Source organism: Theropithecus gelada, chromosome 5, assembly GCF_003255815.1.
Source record: "Theropithecus gelada isolate Dixy chromosome 5, Tgel_1.0, whole genome shotgun sequence".
Lineage (NCBI taxonomy): Eukaryota > Metazoa > Chordata > Mammalia > Primates > Cercopithecidae > Theropithecus > Theropithecus gelada.
Genome location: NC_037672.1, coordinates 146,706,853 through 146,726,927, shown reverse-complemented (window position 1 = coordinate 146,726,927; position 20,075 = coordinate 146,706,853). Strand labels below are relative to the sequence as shown.

The window sequence follows — 20,075 nt, the reverse complement described above, 5'->3', positions numbered from 1 at the left end:
GAGATGTATGTAACTACAAACAAAATACATATAGAGTTTTGAAGATGGAACAAAAAAGAATGTAAAATATCTAATTCATTTTAAATATTGAGTAATGTTGAAATGGTAATATTTAGATGTATTTTATTTAAATATTCTATGAAAATTATGTTATACAAATTAATTTCACCTATTTTAGTATGTCTACTAGAAAAATTTAAATTACATATAAATTACATATTCAGTTTACACTGTATGATCCACCTTTATTGAGGTATAATTCACAAATAAAAATTGAATATATATTAAGGTGTGCAACGTGTGTGTTAACATACATACACATTGTAAAATTATTACCACTATCAAGCTAATTATAATGTCTTTTACTTCACATAGTTAGCTTTTTTTCTGGTGTGATGAGACTACTTAAGACCTCTCTTAGCAAATTTCAGGTATACCATACATTATTATTAATTACACATTATATTTCTTTTAGAGTTAATCTAGACTTGGCAACAAATACAAGCAATCCTAAGATATAGTGCTGCACATAGAGCTGAGGCTATTACTGTTCTGCTACTTCCTCTTGGCTCCTGTTACCCATGACAGTATATGATACAGGCCAGCTGGCATCTGCCCAGGGCTGCCAATAGAGCTCTGTGATGATCACTTTAACTCTGTTTTTATTTGGATAACACAGAACATTTTTAAAGATGGGAAGGTCAGAAAGGGTGGAAGATCCAGGAAGTGGAGGAGGAATGTTCTCTAGTTCCATTTTGCCTTAGGTCATGCCCACATGACCTTGATGCTATGAGCTTGGCATTTCCCTACATCTCCTTAGCAACCTGACCACAGTCTGAGAAATATTAACATAGAAAGATTTTTGGGCAGTACCCTGTAAAATCTGTCTGAGGTATATATGAAACTTATTAGCATTTCTTGGTGCAAAGAAGGCAAGATACTTTGTTAAAGAAGACCAGAGAATAAGGAAGGGGGAAAGTGAGTCAATAAGAGACAACTCAAGAGAGTGCCTTTAATTTGGCACTGAAGGGTTGAATCTTAATGAAGAATATATTATGAGAAAACATGTTGAATATGTGTTTTAGGAGATGATAACCAGATGCCACTTGAAATTTGGGTTTTATTTGGTTCTTTAACTCTTTTTAGGAAGAAATTAGAAATAATTTGTGTTTTCTTCACTTACATGTAATGAAATTAATATAAATTATTATATTTGAAGTTTTTGTCCAAAGAGCTTCTACTTACTTTCCAGCTTCCATAACTCTTTATCCTAGAACTGATGGCCTTAGTTCCAGCTTCTCTCCTCTTCAGCTTCTCCTCTCTACAGCTTCTCCCCACTTCTTGGCACTCGAATCCTTCTCTCCATCTGAACCTGTTTACAAACAGGTTCTTTCCACAGATGCACTGTTATTCAGACCTTTATTTGTTTTTTGCTTAGCTGGTGTGTGTTTACTTTTCAGCAAAGAAATTCTGCAAAATAAAACTTAGGAAGAGCTCAAATATGTAAATCAGATAAGAGCTGAGCTTCTCTGATTGAAAGAAGGAAGCAGCCCCAAGGCACATGAAATTAATGAAGCACATATTTAAAACCACTGCCTTAGCCTGGCTTCCATTCACGTGTTATTTCTCTTGGGACATTTCTGTTTTCAATATTATTTTCAATAATACAGTGTAAAGCTTTATCTTTTTGAAGGGAAATTCACATTAGTGAGCTAGCAGTAGGGGGTGTTGGTGGTTTATGTTGGCTTCTATCACGGTGCTCATCTTAACTGACTGTCAAGGCATTTATTTACACATTTTTTCTGGCACTAGATTCTTAAGAACTTGGAAGACAGAAATAGCTAGTCTTACTTATTTTAGCACATTTAGCATCAAAACAGCATCTAGCACTTAGTAGGTACTTAATTAATATGTTGTAAACTGAGTCCGTTGTGTCTGAGGTGAGGCTTTTGTTACACCTGTCAGGCATTTACTCTGATTACACACACAGGGTTGGCCTTAGCCATGTGGTCACACATCTTTGCTTAAGATTATCTTTTAAATAAATTTATGTGAAGCCTCTCTGAAAATGTAGCCTATTAATGGGAAGGATGGAAACCCTCTGAGTATGACCAGTTGTTTTTATTATGGTTATGAAAAACAAATGTTTTTAAGCCCCTGGGGCTTTTTGGATACAGAAAATACTTACTCGATGATTCTAATTAAGAGATGGCTCATTCTCTGTCATAGTTTCCATGACTAGATTTTCTTTTTGTATCTTCACTTCAGAGGTTCACTGGAGCAACTCTGTAGAACCTCTAAAGTAGTAGAGAAATCTGGTTTTATGAACCATCATTACAATTGTGTTAAGCTGATGATATATGAAAAATGAGGTTTTTTTAAAGATAAAAGAAATGTATGAAAATGTTTTAGGCTAGTGAAATATTTGGGATTAGAGCTACTCATATATTTTTTTTTCTATGGAAATGTTAGTATTTACACTCATGTGTTAGATGAGTTTAATATGACCATTTCAACCTCTTCATGAACTTTATTGCAAAACATTTATTGCTTATAATGACTTACTATTTCTTTTGGGGGCTTTAATAACATGAAGAATCCTATGTATGAAAATATTTGATTAATTGCAAACATGTTGGTTAGTTTTGGATAAAAGGAATTTTAATAAGACAATTTACCCAAACTGCATTAGGAAGCTATCTTTGTGATTTTGAAGAAATGAGGATTGACTTTAAAAAGTAATTATATAAACACTCTTGGAGAAAAGTTTAGCCCAATGATATTAATACAATAATATCAAAAATAATAAAATTTCTCACATTTATTGAAAGCTTATATGTCAGGTGCTGTGCTGTTTTGTAACAATGTTTAAGTTAATCTTCAAACAAATCTCTGTGACATATGTTATTATTATCCTCAGTTTACAAATAAAAAAACAAGGCTTAAGACAATAAGGTTATGAGCAAACTGGAATTCAAGCACAAAATTGTGTGACTCAGGAATAAGAGCTCTTAAAAATCATTTTATATACTATCAATATTTATTTGCAAATTAAGTTATAAGTATAGTTTTTGTAATAAAGAAGGAACAGACCTTGGCAACTTCCTCAAAATAATAGATGAAGTGCACTTGAACGTGTAAAAGATGCAAACTTATATTCTTACCCCATTACAAACAAGGAAAAGAGAAGCCTCAAAGATTATTGACTAGCTGGAGCTTTAATATAAATGTTGCTTAATTTCTTGTAATTTTTAGACTCATTTGTGGAATAGATACTCGTGCTTGGAAATTATAAAAATAAATGATGCTAGCATTGTCTTTTCTAAGGCATTGAGGTATGAGTTATCTTGTTGTATCTTGTGAATTTAACTCTTTTGTTCAAAGGCTACTTTTTAGTGATGGTAGAAAATCAGAACAGCTACCTCATTGCCTCGAATGACAACAAGGACTCAGGACTGCCAGCTGGAAGTCAATGTCCACATGCCTTCATTGGAGCCATTTCAGGATCTATGTGAAATTTCTACTTTCTGACCATGGCTGCCTTTCTCTGCTCCTTTATGAACAAGTCTCAGGCCTTGTTCTGCTCAATAATCTCATGACCTGACTGTATGGGTATGCTGTGTCAATACCTTGATATGTCAAGATCTGCTTTCTGGCCCCAATAAGGATATTAGGGCTGCCAGATCACATATAGTTTCTCCACGGTCCACAGGTGATGGGTGGCATTTGTGGACAGGGGAAATCAGGGACTAATCAACAAAGAGCCCAGCAAGGAAGAAAATGCTACTTTGGGAATTTAACTACTCTGTCAAAAGCTAATTCTAGTTACAAAGGGGGAAATCGAAACAGCTGCATCAGCACATTAAATGACAAAAAGGGGCAGGAGTGCTGGCTTGAAATGCAAGTGTCAGGGAAATGTGTGTATCTCACCAGGGTGACCAGCCAAGTTTCAGAGGAATTTCCAGTACTTAGAGGGAGTACATGGCATTGGGAAAAGCAGTAGATTTGTAGAAAAGAGCAGCAAGGAACTCAGGAGCACAGTACCTATGCAGAGCCGCAGCACTGCTGTGTGACTTCAGCAGGCTGTCAGGTCTCTGCATTTCAGAACTTTGCCTGTAAATGAAGACTAGCTCATCTCTAAGGTCTTGTCTGAAATGAAGACATGATGATTTCCACAAAGCTACATTTCCAACAACAAAACAACCCAGTGACTTAATATATTAATAAATTATATTGCTTGTCACGTGCACAACACATGACAATATTGTAATTATAAGTGATTGTAATTAAAGTAATGGTAAGGGATATTTGATTAGTAAGAAGAAGGGAAATAAAGGAGGAAAGGGCTGTCATGAGAGAAGGGAAAGGAGGACAGGTTGTGAAGTTACACCTAGGAATAACTCCCAGCCTTTCCTCCGTGAAGTAAATGCTCTGGCTGGAGGCCTCCTCAAAGCAAAATCAGATTTTAGTTGAAATTTGATGAAACAGTTTTAATTCCAGAACTCTTGCCCTTTCCATGTGAGGACAGTGCTTCTTTTGGCTTTGAATTGGGAAATTAATGTGAACCAGGCTTCATTCCTCAGGACCTCATTACCCTAAGGTAGCAGCTGCCTGTGGCCTGTGAGTCTTACCTGGTGAAAAGCAAGGAGATATTTTGTGCAAGAATAAAGGGAGAGTTTGGCCTTCAATAATTTATTATGAAATTTTCAAGCATACAGCAAACTTGAAAGAATGTTAAATCAATGCCCATATACTTACTACCAAGTTTCTTACCATTAATATTTTACTGTACTCGATTTGTCACATACTCATCCATCAATCAACATGCATATCATTAGTTAGAATTCATTATTTGTTTATAGTTTTTCTTCTTTTGATATAAAATGTACATACAATGAAATGCACAAATCTTAAGTGTACAATGAGTACACTAATGATAATATATGCCTGTGTAATCCAAATTCCTATCAAAATACAGAACATTCCCATCACTCCAGAAATTTCCTTCATGTCACTTCTCAGTTAATCCATCATACCTTCCAACAGAATAAAAACTGTTTTGTTTGTTTTTTCTACCATAGATTAGTTTTATCTGTTCTAGAACTTTGTATAAGTGGAACCATATAGTATGTGCTTTTTTGTGTAAGTCTGCTTTAACTTGGCATAATATTTTTGAAATTTATCCATAGTGTTGTACATGTCAGTATCTCTTTTTATTGCTAAGTAGTAGTTTATTGTACACATATAACCATAGCTTATCAACTCTCCTGTTGTTATATATCTGGGCTGTTTTCAATTTAGAATTATTATGAGTAAAGCTACTGTAAACATTTTTGTACAAATCTTTTGAAAACATACATTTTCATTCTCTCTGGTAAATACCTAGGAGTGGAATTGCTGGGTTGTAGGATGGAAGTATATTTAGCTTTATAAGAGATTGCCATACCTTTTCCAAACTGATTATGCTATTTTACGTTTCTACCAGCAATACTTGAGGGTTCCAGTAACTCTACAGCCTCATCAACATTTGGTGTTATCAGTTTTTTTAATTTTAGCCATTTTGTTGAGTGTGGTGGTATCTCATTATAGTTTTGATTTACATGAAGATTGAGTTTTTAATTGCTTAAAATTTGAGTGGGTGAAGAGGAGAAAAACCTTGATAGTAAGAGTACTAACGGAGGTAGAGTTATAAAAACAGAGAGCCCACTGGCCAGACTTTGAATAGGTAATATATTTAAATTTTGCTGAGTTTGAGTTAAGAGGAGGAAGCCAAGAAACGCTTTTAAGTGTCTGGATCCTCTAATATAATTCAATTTTTAGTATTTGTGCTGCTGAAGCAAGCACACAGTCAGCTAATAATAAAGAAAATATATAAAGAGGAAAACTTAGACAAGGCTAAATGAGAAGGATATAGTCTACATGCTATAGAATTGTATACATAGCCCTGGTTAAAAGAAATTAAGAAACTTAGGCTGGGTGCTTTGGGTCATACTTGTAATCCCAGCACTTTGGGAGACCAAGGCAGGTAGATTGCTTGAGCCCTGGAGTTCAAGACCAGCCTGGGCAACATGGTAAAACCCCATTTCTAAAATAAGTACAAAAATTAGCTGAATGTGGTGGTGCATGCCTATAGTTCCAGATACTCAGAAGGCTGAGGTGGGAGGCTTGCTCGAGCTTGGAAAGCAGAGGTTACACTCAGCCATAATTGTGCCACTGTACTCCAGATTGGGAAACAGAGGGAGACTCTGTCTCACACACAAAAAAAGAAAAGTAGAAAGAAATTAAGAAACTTAAAAAATAGAAATAAGAATTGTTATAGCATCATCCATCCATAGGTATGTTTTTTTTTTATTTCAATGCTGCTTCTATTTAATTTATTGAGGCATTTTATTTTACAGTTATAATTTTATCAACAAGTTGGAAGGTAAATACTCTTGAGGAAATGTACAGCTTCATACATTAGTCATCAAGTATGGAAAACACAGATAGACTTGTTAATAACTTTTGTGCCTAAAACATGTTGTTATATCTTCTATACAGTAACTTTTAAAGGACTTTCAGAACTGAAGGGTGTTTCTGTTTTGTATATTTTCTTTGTTTCTCTGGACTGAAGTAACTTAGGATAACCTATCTTATCACATGACCATTACAAGCTTATATTTCTTCTTAAAAGCAAAATATTATGTTAAGAGATCATTATATTCTTTTGCTTCCTTTTATAATGTCAACTTATAAAATTTACTTTCACATTAACTGCTTAAAAAATGTTTCTCTGTTTCTATATTAGGTCCTACATTAGAGATCACCAAGCAAGACTTTTTTCAAGAAGCAAAAACTCTCATTGCCCAACATTATGAGAAAATAAATGAGGTTAGTCCTTTGCATTTATCTAATGTTACATTTAAAAATTTTTGCATACTACAATGATTATTCCAAAGGATTGCATCAACCCTGATATGTGATCAAATAAATAGAAAAGAGAATAGAATTGAAGAGAAAAATGAAATCCTCACTAGCTATAAAAATTGATTTCAAATGACATTTTAAAATAAGATTTTTTAGTTATATGAATTTTAATTATACAAATGTGTTTAATTTGTACATTTAATACAATTTTAATTTTTTTGAAGAATTTAAACATAAACAATTGGATTTATCATCTCAAGTAAATATCCCTTTAAATGCTGTTTAGACAAAGCTAAACTAGAAAACATATTGTGAGATGAGTCTCTTCTATACTCTTAGCATGATTACCTTAGCATGATACATTATATCCCATGTGTCTTTTTGCATTAGGATTGTCTGTTTGCTGGTCTGATAGATCCTTGAGGGTATAGACTGTTTTTTGAATGTTGTATCTCTAGCAATAATGATTATGCTTGGCTCAATAAATATTTGCTGAATGGCATATATTTGGAACGTGAGAAGAAGGAGTGAAAGGGAAAGGGATAGCAAAGAGATGGAGGAGTGTCAGCACAGGGTGACATTTTGGAAGAGAGCATCTATAGGGGAGGCAGCAAATTTGGGGAAGGGATAACTATTGTGAGCGATGGCCCTATGGGAAGACAGGTGCAGGGAGGGTACCTTCGGATGGTTTACTGTGTGTCAAATGATCCTAGTCCCCTTTTGAATACTTAAAAAATTTTTTAAACAAATTTTTAAGTAAGCTTTTAAATATTTTTCAATATTTCTTGTGGTTGGAGAGGGGGATTCTAATTTTTACTTATGTTTCTTTTGAATGGTCCTCTATGCCAAGACTGGCCATACATAGTTTTAATCTTGTAATCAACATTGTACATATTGCTTAACTAGTTTTTCCTCTAACCAATTTAAAAGATTTTCAATTATATTAATTTCACTGGTGGGAACATGGGATGAACGTTTCACAGTCTTCAGAGTTAGACAGATGTGCCTCAGAAACTTGGCCTGTTTTAAAATTTTTATTGAATAATAACAGCCCAATGTTCCCTCTTCGGTTGCCTGGCAAATGTAATACTAGCACACTAAAACCTTCTTATTGACTTTTTGAGTCAGCAACAATTTGAATTTTTCTAAATCTTTTTTTGGGTGTGTGTGTTGTTGGGGGAATAGGGAAGAACTATAGCTCTGTCTGTGTGTAGAACAGTTACGCTATTTGGATAATTACCTGTCAGAACTTTGGAGCTGTATTATTTCTCTGTTGTTCAAGGTGGTCAAAATAAAGAAGCAACTTTGATTAAAAGGATATGAAATGTATGTCCTATTCCCAATATGCTCTTTTTGAGAGCTTACCTCCATGTATGTTCAGTTATTTCTGGTTCAGCAAAGGAAGAGGTTTGGGGGATGTTAGCATTTTATGGACATCTGAAAGTTCTTCAAAGATGGTTGAAAATAATTTAATTCCTATATGTTTATTTGAAAAACTCCTATTTTACAATGGACTTGAAACCTGTAATTAAAAATATCACTTTGGGGAGAAAGTTGCTATTTTAAAATTTACATTTCTTTCAAAGTGGAATATAATCCTTATGCTTGTGAAGGACTTTTAGAGAGTGACGTAGAATAACGTCTGATTTAGCTGGTTATTGTCATTTGTCATTTACTGTATAAGAGTAAATGTCTTATACAGTAAGGTACTTTGTAAAATGTATCTAGTAGAGATGCGATTTTGTGAACTTATTAATAAAATTTATTATATAACTTTATTAAATAATGCATACTAAAATTAAATTTTGCCAAAATCTGTTTTTGTTTTATTCATAGAATAAAGTTCAAGGAACTTCTATAAATGTTTTCAGAAAGAAACACCAAAAGCCGAAATCTGGTAAATACATACCTTTGGAGATTGACAAAAAGGAAACACATGATGTGGTGCAAGAACATCGGGCAGCACTCAGAAGGATTTGCTTTCCCAAGGAGCTTTCCAAAAGTGAACATCTTCAGGAGCCCCCACAACGAATCTCCTTCAAGGAACCACACATTTTTAGTAGAAGAGAAAGATGCAGGCCCATAGATCTAATTGTGAAAGGTAAGTATGGTTGAAGAAATTCAGCAAACCCACAGGCAAAACTGTTTGCTTCTTTTGTGCCTGTAATGGAATTTTCTTGTTCAAATAATTCCCTGAACTTTAAATCTTAACAGTGAAAGGTAGGGAGGCCTGATTATTAGAGCTGCCAGTGTCTGGGCACCACTAGAAATTGAGATGAACCCATTCTAAAGGGAAAGAGAAATTTAGGGGAACAAAACTGGTTAGCCATGTCTTCCAGAAGTGATCTTCTTCCTAGTGAAAATCCTCAGAGACTGTTTATTTCACAGATGCTAAAGCAGCCATGGATGATAGCCCTGAATTCTGTTTTTGAGCAGGATCGATAGGATAGGCAACTTACTCGTGAGTGTGTTTCCTCAAAACACTAAAATGATTTTTGGAAGCTATAGAGTTTTCCCTTAAAAGAAATTGTAAAGGTTTATCCTCTATCAGTAACATGGTAGGTATAAATTAGAGATTGATTTAAGCAAAGTGATACTGTTTTCCTGAAACTAATGGCTTGAATACATGACCACTTATAATACATTTCTAGTATAGCTTTCACAGCCTCATCTTATTTTTTTCCTCTTATGTTATTTCTAAAGATGCTTATTTATTCATGCACTCATTTGTATTTTTCCTATTCAACAAAGAGTGACTGCTCTGTGCCAGGAACTAAGTTAGGAGCTGTAGAAACAGAAATAAAAAGGCTCAGAGAGTAATGGTGAGGATAAACACAGGGTAATTTCTTACTATACAGTGTAACAGTTGCTGTAAGAGAGTAAGTGTGAAGCATTATGGAAACACTGAGGAGTAACCAACTAAAGGCCAGAAGAGATCTCTCCTGAAAATTTATCAGAAGAGATCTCTAGAACTGGGTTTTCAGGAGAAGTAGGATGGAAACAGGAGAGGCCATTTTGAGCCGCAGGAACAAAATGTGTTAAAGCTCTGAAGGATGTAAGAACATGGTATATTTTGGGAAGGCAGAGATGTGGTAGGAAACAAATATTGGAAGATGGGTGGGCTAAAGTTTGAAGGGAATATGATAGTAGACCTAGAATTTGAACTTATGTTTAATGGAAAGACATGATGATTTCAAAGCTATAGGTGGGGGAAGGGGTGAGGTATGATCAGATCTTTCTGTTAGAAAAATAAAACTGGCAACAGAGACTGTAGAGAGAGGGATGACAGAGAGCTAAGTGATGAGGCTGTCCAGGTGAGAGATGACAGGGCCTAAATTAGGGCAGTAGGGAAGCATAAAGTGTGGAGGAGGGCTGTTCCATCAGCATTTCTCAAAGCATGCTCTTCAGATTGTTAGTCCTGCGAGGTTCAGTGACCTGACAAAGGGTTCTTTGGTTAGAAACATTTTTAAAAAATACATGTTATATTCCTTATTGGAGATTCATATTGATTATTAATATATTGAAAGGTCTGGGAAATACTGCAGAAATCTGTTTACTTTTTTAACCTTGCTAACCCCAGTTCATTTGGCCAAAGAACCCCCATTTTTTTTTTCACATTATACCAATTAATGTCCTCAAGACTAGTGTTCTTTTAAATACATTTTGGTAAATACAGAATTAGTGGATTATTTTAGGATGAATTAATGGTTTTTGAAAAATCAACTCATTGTGTAATGAAAATGAAAATGATAAAGATATTGAGGTTTCTAGACTGGGAAACTGGACAAAAATCCTTAGGTTGGGATAGAAATTTAGAGGGTGTCTTAGTCTGTTCTTGCTGCTGTGACAAAATGCCTGAATAATTTATAAACATACTACATTTATTGCTTATAGTTATGGAGGCTGGGAAATCCCAGATCAAGGTACTAACCAGCAGGTGGTTTTGTGAGGGTCCAGTCTCTGCTTCCAAGATGGCACCTTGAATGCTCTGTCCTCTGGAGGGGACAAAAGCTGTGTCCTCACATGGTGGAAGGCATGGAAGGGAAAAGGGTCAGCAGCTCTCTGAAGCCTGTCTTTTAATCTCATTTATGAGGATGAAGCCCTCATAACTTAATCACTTCCTCAAAGGTCTATCTCTTAATACTATCACATTGGATCTTAGGTTCCAACATGAATATTGGAGACATACAAACATTTGAACCATAATAAGGGGAGAAGCAGATTTTGGGCAGTGGGGAAAGGGGTGGGGGAAAATAATGAATTCATTTTTAGACCTTTTAAGTAGGCACACATGTGGAGATAGCCATCAGGAACTTAGAAAAGGAGACCTAGCTCTAGAGAGGCAGGTGAAGACTGAAGATAGATGTGAGGGTTCCCCACCATACTGAAATTGTGGGGCTCATGCATTTATTCACCTAACACTTGTTTAATTTAATATGTGAGGTATGAGAGACAAAAGATATGCTGCTTCCCCTCAGGAAATTCAAACTTGATGTAGTTTTTGCAGTGGCATTGGAGGAGGATAAATAGACAATTATAGTATGACTCATACTGTAATAGAAACTCTACTGCTTTAAAAAGAATAGGAGGATATCTAATTCTGATTTAGGGGTCAGGAATAGATTCTCAGGAAATTTAAAGTGTTTGGTAAATTTTGAAGGATAAATAAGTGTTAACTCAAAAAAGAAAGAAAATCCTGTCTAGCTAGAGGGCCTAGCATCTACCTGATAGTAGATATCTGAGAAAGTGATTATGATGTTTTTGACAATTAAAATGATTTTACATGATTGGACCATGAGGATTGGGGAGTGATTAGAGATAACAGACTAGATACTGAACAACATTGAATTTTAACCTAAAAGCTTTGAGAACAATTTAAATGTTTTAAAGGGAAGTTGCAGTGATAATGTTTGCATTTTAGCATGTTTACTGGCTGTGGAGATGGGGTGTGATGGATTTTAGAGGCATAGAGACCAATAAGGAGACAGTAATGCACATGAGGAAAGACAACTTAAATGAAGGTAGTAGCACTGGGGATAGTGTTGAGGGGAGAGATTTTACAGATATTAGAAAGATAGAGTTATTTAGACTCCGTCAAAAATAAAGTAAAGCATAAGGCACAGGGAAGAGCTGTGGTACTGGGTTAGTGGTTTACACTAAGTGGCAGCATGAAGCCAGGTATAGCAAGTTAGAAGGTTGGAGATGCATCTTACATTAGTAATGGTAAAAACTGCCACCAAAAATAAGTTGGAATCTAGACCATATACCTACTGAGCTTTGTAGCTTTAGGTAAAGAAGTTGGGAAATGCATTATTAAAATATATTGCTGGTTTCTGGCTGGCTTTGGGAAGTTATTATAAACATGAGATAAACTGAGAAAAGTCCTGGCTAGTTTCCAATTGGAAATGAAAGGGCATAGAGAGATACTAGGTACTTGGGGTCTTGGTTTTAAGCAAATATCTACTAATACTTAACATTGCAGCAAAAAGCATACATCTTTTACCACCCAGCCCATTATCTCAGATACCCTCATGGCAGTCATTATTGAGAGACTAATCCAAGGGGTAAGGGAAACAAAGATACAAAGGATATTTTAGAACCATATATTAAAAAAATGACTTTGCATCCTGGCCAGCATGGTGAAACCCCGTCTCTACTAAAAATATAAACATTAGCTGGGCATGGTGGCAAGCGCCTGTAATCCCAGCTACTTGAGAGGCTGAGGCAGGAGAATCACTTGAACCTGGGAAGTGGAGGTTGCAGTGAGCTGAGATCGTGCCACTGCACTCCAGCCTGGCAACAGAGTGAGACTCTGTCTCAAAAAATGTAAAAAGACTTTGAATGTGGTTATTGTCAGACAGAATTAACTGGAAGCAAATAGATTAAAAAGTCTAACAGATTTTTTTAGAGAATTTCATTCCCAAATAAATCATGAACCTTGATGTAATTGAATGTTCAAAAAGTAAGATAACTTAGATTTATCAGGAAGTAGGTGACACAAGCCATACAACCTCCAAGGAGAGTAATAGCAATATGTAGCCAAGGAGCAAGTAAAAGGCTTCTCAGAGAGTAGATGCAGAGGCCACTAAAAAACTGAAGAGAGTACTTCCCAGGACAAAATCATTGTCTATTCAAGGAGCTTCCCCACCTTCAGGTTAGGGGGCCTTCTCAGTGACTTTCCAATAGAATTCTACAACATCTTTGGACTGGTGACTATTGTGTTTACTATCTTTCCTTTCACTGATGGAGTTTTTACTGAGGTTATCCTATACCTGCTCTATTACTGTATGTTATATGCTTTGGGGAAGGTGGAGATACCTTCTGTACTTGGGTCTCATATTACTGGACCATAAGGAACCACGTCTGAACTTGTTGGATAAAACTACACAGCAGCTGGAGGTCCTGTTCTCTGAGCTGGATGCAGTGCCTGGGGGGAACTTTTGGTTGTCATCTTTGGGGAGAGGAAAGGTCTGTTCTGTAAAGGAACAAGAAGGAATGAATATTTAGTGTCCTAAAGAACAGACTGTAGCAGAGACTGGATAGATGCTCATCAAACTTATATCCTTTTATTCCTTGGTACTTGGAAAATAGATGGGGCTATGTGACAGATTTGTCTCAGTGGATTATAGCTGGAAGTGATGCACATAAAATGCACATAAGTGATGCCCATAAAAGTGTCATGTATTCTCCTCCCAATGTGGCTTCCCACATTTTCAAGTAGGAGGACTACTTCTCAATATTCTTAAAATAATGAAACAGTGGTAATAGTACTTTTAATATGTGTTGATTAACACATATTCAGTAAATATACAAAGCTCAGTGCGGATAATACAAAGGAGAAAAAATGGACATAAATTGTGTCCTCATGGAACCTGTGGTCTAGCTAGGGAAACAGATATCAATTAACAATCACATATATACAGATTGAGAGTACATCACAAATAAATTGGATGTGGACTGGATGTCAGCAAGACTTCCCCGGGGGAAATTACATTTGAGCTAAGATATAAAAGATGCGTAGGAATTACTCAAACATTGGGAAGTTTGAGGCAATTGCAAAACCATTTGCAGTGACCCAAGGTGTGGGGCACATGGAAGAACTTTCAAATAAGTGAAAAAAGAGTTAATGTGGTTGAAGTTCTGAGAATGAGCTGGAGAGGAGTGAGCAGAGACTGTATAAGAACAGAACCTTTTAGTCAGTACTGTGCTAGCACATGTTTAACAACTGGCTCTGGTGAGGGGAGGGAGGAAGACCTGTTTTGTAGCTTTTACTGATTTCCATGGTGTAAATACTCTTAACATAGCCAATTTCAAACTGCCAATTTGGTACCACTGATTATAGGAGTTGGGAAGAGATGTACACAGTCAGCTCTCCTGAGCAGATCTGAGCTTGCTGCAGCACACCACTGCATGCAGGCTGTGTCAAACACTTCTTATTCATCACCTGAAATCCTCTTGGTCTTATCTCTTATTCCAGGCACTGCAGCCACTGCTCGGGTGACTGGTCCTTGTTCCATACTTCCTGGACTCCTTCCTGGCTTGAGACACTTATAGGACTAGCTTCAGCTGACACATAAACAACCAGGAATGGGGGATGAGAGCCAATGGATAAATGTTTCCTCCTGTCTGTCCCTGGGCAGAAGGGTCTCAATAACATTCTATAAAGCTTCTCAGAAGGTTCTGGACAGTTAAGCAACCAGTATCTTATAATGAGGGTCAACTCAGAAAAAATTTTCACATTAGTTTTCCTTTCTTGCTTGTTTTCTTTTCTCCTCCTTATTTCTAATATCACTTTAAAAATACTGTCATAAAAACATTTTGATGGCAGAATTGTCAGTACTTGCTGAAAGATTAGGTGTGGAGTGTAAGGGAAAGATTGCATGAAGGATGGCTCTTAAGCTTTAGTCCTGATGAACTGAAAGATGAGAATTGCTCCTTTCTGAGATGTAGAATAGAGAGAGATGCATTTTAAATGGGCAGAAACCAAGAACTGGGATATGGATATATTAAGTTTGAGGAGGCTATTAGATATACAAATCAAAATGTCAAATAGGTAGTCCATTATAAGTAAGTGTGGACTCATGGGAAAGGTTGGAGTCATTAATTTATAGATAATATTGACCAGTAGACATGCCACATGAGCCACATGTAATAAAAATTTTCTAGTGACCATGTTAAACAGTAAAAAGAAACAGGTAAAATTAATTTCAATAATGTATTTGGGGCCAGGTGCGGTGGCTTACACCTGTAATCCCAGCACTTTGAGAGGCTGAGGCAGACAGATCACTTGAGGGCAGGAGATCAGCCTGGCTAACATGGTGAAATGCCATCTCTACTGAAAAACACAAAAATTAGCCAGGCGTGATGGCAGGCACCTGTAATCCCAGCTACTTGGGAGGTGGAGGCTGCAGTGAGCCGAGATCGCGCCACTGCACTCTAGCTGGGAGACAGAGGAAAAAAAAGAAATATATATATATATATATAAAATAAATATATATAAAATAAATATAAATATAAAATAAATATATATATAAAATAAATATAAAATATTTATTTTACATATATATGTAAAAATTATTGGGATATTTTATATTTTTCATATTAAATCTTCAAAATCCAGTGTATATTTTACCTGCAGCGACTCTTAAATTGGACTAGCCACATTTCGAGTGCTCATAGCTACATATAGTAATTGGCTACCATATGGGACAACACAGGTATAGATATTATTTACAGTCATAGACTTAGATATAAGATCATTGAGGAAGTAAATGTAGGTAGAAAAATAATTCAAGAACTGAGCCCTTTGAATTTCTAACACTTAGAGGGCAAGAAAAGGAGTATCCAGCAAAGGAAGTAGAAAATGAATAGGAGCCAAATCAGGGGAGTGGGAAATATATTAGTCATATTTCAGTTAAGGAGTAATGCATTAGAAAGGAGCAAGGACAGCTTATCTGTTGTCCCAAGAGAAAGGCAGGGGCATGAGCACAGATGCAGGTGGATCAATAGAGCAGGTGGTGAGATTACTTCAATTTCTTTTTCAGTGAAGTTAGAAGTGAGTTCTTCACTTGAGGGTGGGATGGGACTGAAAATATTAGGGTTTTGAGGAGCAAGGAGAAGGGTGAAATAATCATAATTTGGAAAAATGTGAAAGTGAAAATATAGTTTGCTATGAAAAAATGAAATTCCTTTTCTCGTTTCTTCTCTTTCTTTCTCCTTCCTTCCTTCCTTCCTTCCTTCCTTCCTTCCTTCCTTCCTTCCTTCCTTCCTTCCTTCCTTCCTTCCTTCCTTTCTTTCTTTCTTTCTCTTCAAGGGAAGAGAAATGGTTGGGCAGTATCACTGAGCATCAGGGAAGACACTGCCTTTGCTTGAAGCCCTAGGGTATGTGAGGGTGGAAGAAAGGAATATCTATTCCTTCAGAGAGCTGCTGAAAAAGCTGTCTCCTTAGGAAAATAGGATTATTAGAACAAGAATATAGGGGGAACATGTACAGAAGATAGCAAGAATATTAATTTAGCTGATAGAAGGTCTTGGGTTTCTTAGGGCAGTGAAGAGTTTGGGAGCTGGTTCAAGGAAGGATGAAAGATGGCAGGTCTATGGAGATTGAGGTCAGCAGTAAGAAGAGTGAGAAGACTAGTTCCGAGGGTCACTTAGAGTATGTGAGTAATCCTTTCTAATGATAGTCTCTTTTGGGGGATTTTTGTCTTTAGCACTTTGTAATCATGAGGCCAAAGGTGTTGGGGGTGGACAATGTAAGAAGGAAGTGAAGATTTTATCAGGAGCACAAGGAGGACAGAAATCCTCCTGAAAATCCCATTATAGACTCTGCTGAGGTCAGAGACATGCTGCTAGGAACATTTGCATGTGCCTCACTAGACAGCTCTGAAATGCTGATCTTTGAGTTTATATTTGAATTAAAATTGCAATTCATTTTTCAAAGTTCTTATCTCGAAAGGCATGTATTAGCTCTGTACTTTGGATCTATTTTTTAAGCGCATTCCCAATATTCACTTCAGGGTGAATGGAAGCATGATCTAAGATATCAGTGGCATTAATTCTAGAACTTGATTAAAGTCTGTGAGATTAGAAAGAAAAGTGTGTACTGCGTGTGTAGAGTACGTAGTTTCTGCTCAGACAGCCCAGACAAATTCAGTTGCATTATCTTCCATAAACTGAATATCTTATGTGAGAATAGGCCAAACATTCCTTGAATTTGATCCAAGGATATCAACTTAAAAAATACCCTGTAACAATTATAGTATCAAATATCCTTAGTAAATATCTTCTTTGTGCTTGCCTGTAAATACATGCCCATAGTTTTGATACAGCAAAGTCAGGAAAAATATGAAACTATTTTTCTGTGTATAGATATTCTACAGTACTGCTTAACCAGTTTGTGTTGTCATTCTGCCAATAATTTATGAATCTTAATTATTAAAAATAATTAAAATTTAAATTATTAGATTACTAAAATGATTGACTATTAGAAATTAGAAATCTCATGTAAAAATCAGTGTTTTTGGAACATATATTCAATATTAATTTTAGTTAACATATAATACAGTATTGTCTTATCCATGTAGTACCATATAATGTATAATTTGCATTCTCTTAGGAATTAAAAATATTTAGATCTATTTTGAGTTATTTAAATTTGAAAACAGGCTGTAATTAAGCTCAACAAAATTTCATTACATCCATGTCATGCACATATATTTAGGGTTGATATGGAGTTGTTCCTTACCCAGTCTGGAATAAGGTAGAAATATGTATGAGTGTGTGAGTTGTGAGAGTGTGTTTGAGTGTGTATGTGTGTGTTTGTGACTTTGTGTATGTGTTTATGAGTGTGGGAGAGTCTCTACATATGTGTATGAGTGTATGTGTATGTGTGTCAGAGAGAGAGAGAGAGACAGAGAGAGAGTGTTTGTGTTCCTTGGTCTCCAAATCACAAATTGTTTACTTTATATATAAAATGAGAGCATAATAAATGTTAATAATGCTTTAAAATGACTACATAGCTAGAAGGCACTGGAGAAATCTATCAGAAAAAAATGACTTTGTGCTGTGATTATTCCTTTGCCTACAGTGGTGACAACTTACCAAATAGTTTTTTGATCAACAATGTTTATAAAACCTAATTTATATTTTAACAATTTCAGGTATATGGTCATTCCTTGGTATCTGTGGGGAATTGGTTCTAGGAACTTTGCAGATTCCAAAATTGTCAGATGCTCAAGACCCTTATTTAAAATGCTATAGTGCAGAAATACAAGCATTTGAGACTACTATGAACACCTGTATGCACATGAACTAGAAAATCCATAGGAAGTAGATAAATTCTTGGAAACATACAATTCCCCTAGCTTGAATCAGGAAGAAATAGAGATCCTGAACAGACCAGTGACAAGCAATGAAATTTAATCAGGAATTTAAAAAAATATCCCAGGAAGAAAAAAAAAAAAAAAGCCCAGGCCCAGATTCATAGACAAATTCTACCAGACATCCAAAGCAGAATTGGTATCAATCCTACTGAAACTAGTCCAAAAGATCAAAAAGGAGGAAATCCTCCCTAACTCATTCTGTGAAGCCAGTATCACCCTGGTACGAAAGCCAGGAAAGGACATAACAACAACAACAACAAAACTACAGACCGATATGCCTGATAAACATAAATGCAAAAATCCTCAACAAAACACTAGCAAACTGAATCCAACAGCACATCAGAAAGATAATTCACCATGATCAAGAGGGTTTCATCCCAGGGATGCAGGGATGGTTCAACATGTACAAGTCAATAAATGTGATTCACCACGTAAACAGAATTAAAAACAAAAACCATATGATTATCTCAATAGATGCCAAAAAAGCATTTGAAAAAATGCAGCATCCCTTTACAATGAAAACCCTTAACAAACTAAGAATATAAAGAATATACCTCAAAATAATAAAAGCCATATATGATAAACCCACAGCCAATAACATGCTGAACAAGGAAAGGTTGAAAACATTTCTCCTAAGTACTAGAACAAGAGAAGAGTACCCACTTACACTGCTTCTATTCAAAATAATACTGGAGGTCCTGGGAGAGCAATCAGGCAAGAGAAAGAAGTAAGAGGTATCTAAATTAGAAAAGAGGAAGTAAAACTATCTCTGTTTGCTGATGATACAATCTTATATGTAGAAAACCCCAAAGACTCCTCCAAAAGACTTCTAGATTTGAGCAATGAATTCTGTAAAATCTCAGTTTACTAAAACAATATACGCAAATCAGTAGCACTGCTATACACCAACAATGACCAACCTGAGAATCAAATCAAGAACTCAATTCCTTTTACAGTAGCTACAAAAATAGGTACCTAGCAATATACTTAACCAAGGAGGTGAAAGATCTCTACAAGAAATATAAAACACTGATGAAATAAATCATAAATGACAGAAATAAATAGAAAAACATCTCATGCTCATGGATTGAAAGAAACAATGTCATGGAAATGACCATACTGCTCAAAACAATCCACAGATTAATGCAATTCCAATAAAATTACCAATGTCTTTTTTTCCCACAGATTTAGAAAAAACAGTCCTAAAATTCATCTGGAACCAAATAAGAGCTTGAATAGCCAAAGCAATCCTAAGCAAAAAGAAACATTCTGAAGATATCACATTACCCGACTTCAAATAATACCACAAAGCTATAGTAAAAAAACAGCATGGTACTGATGTAAAATTAGACACACAGGTCAATAGAACAGAATAGAGAACCCAGAAATAAAGCCAAATACTTACAACCAACTGATCTTTGACAAAGCAGATGAAAGTGTAAACTGGAGAAAGGACACCCTATTCAATAAATCGTGCTAGGAAAATTGGATACCCACATGTAGAAGAATGAAACTGGATCCCTCTCTTGTCATATACAAAAATTAACTCAAGATAGATTAAAGACTTAAATATGAGACCTAAACCATGAAATTCTAGAAGAAAACCTAGGAAAAATTTTTCTGGACATTGGCCTAGGCAAATAATTTATGAGTAAGTTCTCAAAAGGAAATGCAATAAAAACAAAAATAAATTAATGGGACCCAATTAAACTAAAAATCTGCTGCCCTGCAAAAGAAATATTCAACAGAGTAAACAGACAATCTACAGAATGGAAGAAAATGTTTGCA

At 35.6% G+C, this 20,075-nt stretch overlaps 1 protein-coding gene across 1 annotated transcript in view; it reads left to right on the top strand.

Moving 5' to 3' along the window:
* Positions 1–20,075, top strand: part of IQCM (IQ motif containing M) — a 469,590-nt gene that overhangs the window by 78,284 nt on the left and 371,231 nt on the right. The window contains 2 exon segments of the mRNA XM_025386437.1: positions 6,788–6,870; positions 8,743–9,007. Of these exon segments, the coding sequence (XP_025242222.1) occupies positions 6,788–6,870; positions 8,743–9,007 (348 nt within the window).